At 42.4% G+C, this 7,462-nt stretch overlaps 1 protein-coding gene across 3 annotated transcripts in view; it reads left to right on the top strand.

The window, feature by feature from the left end:
- Nucleotides 1-1,233: 1,233 nt before the first annotated feature.
- KIF5B (kinesin family member 5B) overlaps nucleotides 1,234-7,462 on the top strand; it is a 69,044-nt gene continuing 62,815 nt past the window's right edge. For all 3 annotated transcript variants that reach the window (XM_077808284.1, XM_077808283.1, XM_077808282.1), the window contains exon 1: nucleotides 1,234-1,574. In XM_077808284.1, coding sequence (XP_077664410.1) covers nucleotides 1,449-1,574 — 126 coding nt within the window. In that variant the 5' untranslated portion in view covers nucleotides 1,234-1,448. The remainder of the gene's footprint in view (nucleotides 1,575-7,462) is intronic.

Raw genomic sequence — 7,462 nt, 5'->3', positions numbered from 1 at the left:
ACTAGATAAATACATGGAGAATAGGTCTATCAATGGCTATTAGTCAGGATCGGCAGGGGTGGTGTCGCTAGCCTCTTTTTGCCAGATACTGGGAATGGGTAACAGGGAATGGATCACTTGATGATTACCTGTTTTGTTCAGTCCCTCTGGGGCACCTGGCATTGGCCACTGTCGGAAGACAGGATACTGGGCTAGATGGACCTTTGGTCTGACCCAGTATGGCCCTTCTTATGTTACCTTACATATGGTACCCCAAATACCTATATGAAATGCTTTGTACACTCATTTTACTTTCAATGTATAGTGTGTTTTGCGCCAATCATTGTTCAAGGCAAAGCCTGTCATTACTTGTCAGGTGACAACATTGCAATGAGCCTGAAAAGTGATGGCCTGGTCTATTCTATGTAAAGTTCCTGTTCTGGCCCCTCCCAGGGCAGTTGGTGAAAATATGTAGTGGCCTGGTGCTCCCTCCCTGCCTCTCATCTGTGGTTGCCAGAGCCATAGGGCTTTATCCAGGAGCTGCACATGGCTTCCGATTACAATTTCACGTGGACATGATTTTTAAACAGATAGGAAACCACGCGGACTATGCATGTGACACCATCGCCCAGTGCTTCATGAGCAGTTTCATACAGATGCCTGCGGTACAGCTGGGTGGATCTGTGATATATCACAGCCATGGCTAATGATGATTTTGTGATGCTAAAACATGATGCCTCAAAACTGCCCCGGTTTACGTATTTTGAAAACAGGGTGACTGCTGGGGGGAAGAACCCAGGAGCTGAGCACCTCCAGTGGTGATGGCCCTGACAAGCACAGAGCCTTGTAAATGAGCCCTTGGCGGCATCCCTGTAGCTCCGCCCCTGCCTGAAAGGAGGGCTGGAAGCCCTCGGCTGCCGCGCCTTTCCATCATGCTGTTCACACCCCCACCTCTCATCTGCTCCCTTGACCCAAACACTGCGCCTGCGCTACAACATGGCCCAAACCCCCTTTGTGCGCCTGCGCAGGAAATTCTTGCGTCTGCGGGTGGCCATGTTTCCCTCCAGGCGCCCAACCTAGTGCGCGCCTGCGCAAACGAGCCCTTCGGTGGTAGCCGCCGCTGTCCTCGATGCGCGCCTGCGCGGTGAGTCTGAGGCGGCGGGGTAGGTGTTCTCTGCGGAGGGTGACGTCACCCCCTCCCTGCCCTGCTGTCGGCACCGCCTCTGCTCGAGGAGGGGAGGGTCCGGACTCGCCGGCTGCAGGCGCCGCCATGGCTGCCATATTGGGGAGGAAGTGAGAGCAGGAGGCGGCAGCGGCGGCCAGGGAGGAGCCCTTCCCCTCTCCCCTCCGCTGAGTGAGGCGCTGCTCTGCTGGCGGCGGCCGCTCGCAGGACTCCGGAGCGGGCGGCGTGGAGGTGGCAGCGGCGGCGGCTGGGCTGAGCGCCCCGAAGGCGGCGGCTTTGGCCTAAGATGGCGGACCCGGCGGAATGTAACATCAAAGTGATGTGTCGCTTCAGGCCTCTCAACGACTCCGAGGTGACCCGCGGCGACAAGTATGTCGCCAAGTTCCAGGGAGAGGACACCGTTATCATCGCGGTGAGCGCCGGGCTGGGGAGGGGGCCGGATACCACGGGGATGGGCGCGGTACGAAGGGGAGAGACAAAAGTCGGAGAAGAGCTGAGCGAGAGCGGAGGGGGCCAGGCGAGGGGAGCAGCCGGGCTTCGTGGGGGCATGACCGGGCAGAGGAGGGAGCAGGGCAGGCACAGGGGTTGACTTGGCCGGGCGGAGTACAGGTACTATATAAAGCTGCCACCCAATCAAAGACTCCCTGCCTAGCAGGCCTCTTGCAGAAGCTTAGTCAAACAGCACTCGAAACTTTGGGCATGGCTTTAAGAGGCAGTTTTGAATTTGAGGTGGTACTGTCGTGCACATTTCATACACTGTGCATACGAAAGTTGTAGTGCTTTATCGCAGATCAGTGCTGTAATGAGTGCCCTCCCCCACGCCACCTGAGAGACAGAGAGAAACAGCTCTTATGTGTGGAGGAAAATGGTGTATACAGCAGTGTGTGTGTGCCATTAATGGATCTGGATTGTTCGTTACTGACCAGTAGTAATTTTCCAATTCATATCTTTCTTTACTAATCGGTCTGAGGAAGTTTGCACTGAACTAGGGTACAAAATAAGCAGGGTGACTCAGGAGAATAGAGCGCCCCAGATATTGGGCTTTCCATTCTTCTGTTTTCAGGATATTATTGATAGTGGTTTTGTGAATACAGTAGTGAAATTTTAAAATAAAGAACAGACATCCTAGAAATAGGTGTATGGGAAGAGAGAGAAAATGGGCAAAAGATCTAGGCTTCTTTTGTGTAACGTAATGAGTTTGGCAACTAATGTCTGCATTAGTAATGTCTAAGAAAGAAGTTACCAGAGTAATTTGTCCACTGAATAGTTTTGGCAAAAGAAAATCTGTTGAGTGGCTTTTGTGATCAGTACATCAACCAGTGGGCTAGTGACTAATACTTTGTCCAGCAAAATAAATTGAGCCTGCTTATGTCTTTGTGGTTCATCACACATATTTGCTTGCAATTTAATAAAAATCACTCTCTGTAGAATAGAGGCCTGCTGTGAAGAGATCTTGTTGGTGTCCTGGAAAAGATCATTCGAGCAGTGCCAGTTTGCAATGCAGCTGCTGTAGAGTGAGTTATTGAATGGAGAGCTAGACTATATTTACAGTAACAGTCTTCTCCCGTATCATTTGTATTTGTTGGTAAAGATTTTTTTTTCTGTACTTATGTCTCACTTGTACTCATTCTTAATCTGCACATTCAGATGAAGAATTTGCCACACAGTGGCACAATTGCAAATTTAGAGAGGAAATGAGGAATATACTTTAAAATTTACCTTGCTAATATTTTAGATTTTAGGTTTCTGTACACTATTTTCTTCTTGAAGCAACCCAAATTAAACATACCTATTCATAGCAGCTTAACTTGGAAGTGGAACAAATGTGTAACAGTAAATAAAGCTTCTGTTAGCTTCATATTTATAGCACAAGGCTTTAAAGTATTACTTCTCTTCTACTTAAATTCAGTTTTAGAAAACAAATGGATTGCTAATGGAATATGGAACCTTTTGCTGTTTCTGGTATAAATTCAGATCTGATCAGTAGTAAGTAGGCCACCGAAAAGCAAACAAAATGCTTGTGAAATTAGCTGGTATTGGCCTATTCAAGACCTCATTTCAGAGATTGGTGCAGCAGACTGCATTAATTCTCACAGTTACACAGAAACTTGCCCATCATTTATCTAGACTGTTAGCAAATACAGAATATGACAAAACTGATGTCACTATTAGAAGTAAATATGCTCACTTTCATGCTTGGTCCTGAGTATCCATTCATAGGAGCACCGTGTGCCCCATCTGAAATCAAAGGCTGTGAAGTCCGTTCTTGAGATGTATCAGATTTTCTAGGTGATAAATTCTCTTCTGTCCCCACTCTCTAACTTTCTAGCAACTACCTTTTGGGCCAAAGTGCAATCATTGCTAATGGGGCAGGGGCTTGAAGTTCATAAGGAGGATCCATGGTTTAGGTTTCAAATGATAAAAGTGAGGTAATTTGCAGTGGACATTGAGAAACATTATCATTGTGGTGTAGACTGTGTAGGATCTTCCACAAGAACTCCAAGATGGTCAGTTTTTACAAATGTAAAAGAATGATTGAATGTTTTCTTGTCGCTACTTTTTACCACTAATGGAAAAGCTAGAATTTTCACTGGGTAGTAAAGAAAATATCACAGTGGTGCGAGCTTTGCTTTTCTAGTAAGATTTCAAAATAACATCTGAAGGATGAAGTGGTCTGGAGACTCACTAAGTCAGTGTGAGGCAAACTAGTTCTTCTTAGAGACCACATGGAGCTTGAAATTGACAGAATTAGTAGGGAATTAACATGCATTGTAATGACTTTTTTATTAACTGTATTCCTCTGCAATAGTGAAGGCCAAATGTAAAACATCCAGTAGCCTTAGGTCCAGGACTTGCTATTTTCAGCCTTGGACCAGTGCCCAGGAAAGCACTGATAGGTTGAGGTACCACTGACAGTCTTAAGTCCTGTCTCATGATATTCCAACCACTGGGACTGTAAACAAATGCTCTTTACAGTGAATATGCTGGAATTCCCATCATTCCAGTAACATAAAGCATTTTTACTCCTGATATATGGCAAGATTCCCAAACTTAAAATCACATCCTCTGATTACTAAATAAAATTGAAGTCCTAATTCTCCGGGACTGTCAAACTTGCACCTTTCATAACCATTCAGTTTATCTCCAAGGATGAGTGAGTTAGGTTTTGCAAAGCTTCACTGATCCCTAGTAGCCTGAACACTTAACCAGCTAGCCTGTTTGAAATATCTTGTCTGAAATAGCCGTCCTAAAGCCATTCCTCAGTTATTTCCATGCAGAGTACTGTATATCCGTTTCCTTCTCCTTTTCATGCATATCGGGCTTCTCTTCACCACTGTATATAGTGGTAGCTGCCTGCCAAGCTCTTCTTTTCAGTAAGTTGGGCTAGGATTCTCTTCACAGCCTCCTCACTCGAGGAGAGGCTACACCTTGATTGGCCCATGGTACTTAACAACTCTGCCTCTGCAGGCCCATGCTGAAATATGGAGAAGCTTGCCTCTTATCTACCCAGTAACATTTGGGAGTTGTCGTCCCTATTGGCTGGGAGAAGGGCAAGACTGGAAATAAGATAGGAAACAGAGTGGGAGCAGAGATGCTCCCACTACTCTTCTGCGCGTTTGTCCTACTCTAACCGTACACATGCGTTCCTTGACTTCCTCTTCCTTTCTGGGGAAAGCAGCAATAGTTTTCTTTTTCCTGGGCATCCATACATCTACAGGCATGCTTGTGATCCTGGACACGTGAGTATTTTCCCTCTCCTGTCTTTTAGAGAGACGATTTATTGTAGTTTTAGATGTTACATATTTCACAGCAATTTGTGGTTGAGATGCAGTATTATTTTGTTTTGAAGAACAATAGCTATAAGAAAGATGTAGCTCCTTAATTGTTCTTGCATGAGGCCATATCTCTTGGGCTTTGAATTCTAATTCCAAGCAAGTCTTTTTCATTTTAGAAATAGTTAATTTTAAGGGGAATCTTTTCTAGCTGTTCTTCCTGATGAATTCATGTGTTTAAAAAAAAAAAACAAATGCACATCATTAAGACAGTATGTGGACTTGTATGCATGTAACATTTTTGTTATAGCAGTATAAAGATATGTTTTCATTGTGACTCCAGTTCTTTGGAGGTTGGGTGGGTATTATTCTATTCCTTCAAGTACTGTTAACACTGGGGATTTGCTCAAGATATTTTAGCTTTGGTGCTAGAAAAATTTGTCAACCTAACCTTTTTTTAAATTGACTATGTTAAAAAAAAAAAAGCTAGTTTGTTAAAACACCCTCTAATTTTTAAAAATTCAGAACACAAATTTCTTTAAAAAAAAAAAAAAAAAAAGGTTTTTTCTGATCTCCTTTAAATAATTAGAGGCATTTTTTCATTGAGGGATGAACTGACTGTAGAGGGAAATAGTGAAACTGACAATATATTCACTGGTCAAATACACAAGTTAACTAAAAAAAAACCAGCTAAGTTCTGTTATCCTACAGTTTATAGTAACTTTAAGTGTTTTAATTATTGTAGGTAGAGTATCTTCATGTTTAAACATGGCATTCTGTGAGGAGCACTGGGAGTGTCTGGAACTAGGCTGTGGAAATAGCTGTGCCCCCTAAATGTTGTTATGCAATTTAGTCCTAGCACAGCTCCTCCTCTCTTTGCTAGGAAAGTGAATTGTGCTTTAATTTTATTTTTAACAAGTTAGCAAGCACAATGATGATGGTGTGTGTAGACAAGGACAAATTACGGGGTTGGGCTGTGCTGACAGAGGTGAGTTGTTGGTAAAGCTTTCAAGTGTGGACCAGGCTATGATAAGCATTATGACACCTAACTCGAGGCAACTTAATCTTGTCTAAACATGACTAATGTCTTACTGATGATATTTCCTTGATGATTGCAGCAGCAGCATAATTTTCAAATTGATATTTTTAAGTTATCGTGCTTTTAAAATACTAAAGCCTTTTCCAGCTAATGACTCTATTGAAATATTTACAGCATGAATGCTGAGAAAACTGGGTTCTTTAATGCTGAATTCATTATAATGCCTTTTTGTTTAAGAATGTATGCAAGGCAAGCTGAAACCTAATACAACTGCAGTGAACATGGTTTTTATAAGTCCCTGTTGGAGTTACCCACAAATTTATATTTCTTCAGTGTTCAATGTAAGTTATGGGGAGTGCTTACTGAAAAGGTCACATGAAGAGAGAAACCAGCATATTCATATGTATGTGGTTTTGACCTTTATTTTTTTACACTTGAAACTGTTTGCAAGCAGAGAGCATTATCACTTGGAATGAAATGCTTGTATGCCACTTTTAGTACCTGTATATGTGCTCTTTCTTGTCTTGTGATTTTCTGCCCCCCAAAAACAAAAAATAAACTAGTGTACTCAGTCACACCCAGACCTTTCAGACTGTTCACAACTGCTTAAGTCTGAATTGAGATCTGGAAGAGCAGTCTGGGTATTAACATACAAATAAGCAGTGTCCTATTTTTCCTTCAAATGCCTATATTCGATAATGTACCTTTCCCATCTTTTTCTGTTTTTTTGAAGATCTCTGACTGCCTCAGTGTATTTTCTAATTAACTGGGTAGTATCCTTAACATGCAAGGCCTGGTCCCTGCCCTGAATATCTAAATATACCTGGCTTTAAGTTTAAAGAATATACTTCTTTAAAACTGGTTTTGTATATTAAATTAAAGAAAGGTTTGGCTCTGTCACTTTCTTGCAGAACCAGACTAGTGAAGATCACTTTCTTCTACTGACTTCATCGTCTTGGCAGCAAGAAAGCAATATTCAGAAAGAAAAAGTAATTCATATGGAACACTGAAAGAGGGTAGGGCATGCAAGAAGTGGGACACTTACACAAAACAGCAGAAGTAGGACGATGGTATGCTATTTTGTATTTTAGAAGGAAAAAACCACTTCCATACTTGTAAAAGTACTCCACCTTAATATTATAATCTGACCTCATATGGAAAATGACTGCATATGTTAGAAGCTGTACTCTTACCTATAGCTGAAGTATTTGGATTTTTTCAGTGGTGGTGGTTAGTTTAATATTTTTCTGAGCCTTGATCACTTAGGAGAAGTACAACAGTTTCTCAAAGCATATGGCTTTTTGACAAACTCTGTAATAGTGCAGACATGTATGGCTAGAAGACTTGTTTCAATTCTGAAGGAATTCTACTGTACTGCTGCTGTGCTATATCATTTTAGTAATAATCTCTGTTCATCCTAAAACCTAAAGACACTTTAAATGTCAGCATTGTTAACTGTTTCACTGTTGATCCCTTTAGAACAAACAT

Source organism: Eretmochelys imbricata, chromosome 2 (genome assembly GCF_965152235.1).
Source record: "Eretmochelys imbricata isolate rEreImb1 chromosome 2, rEreImb1.hap1, whole genome shotgun sequence".
NCBI lineage: Eukaryota > Metazoa > Chordata > Testudines > Cheloniidae > Eretmochelys > Eretmochelys imbricata.
Note: the sequence above shows the minus strand (reverse complement) of the source record. Positions and strands in the feature narration are given on the sequence as shown.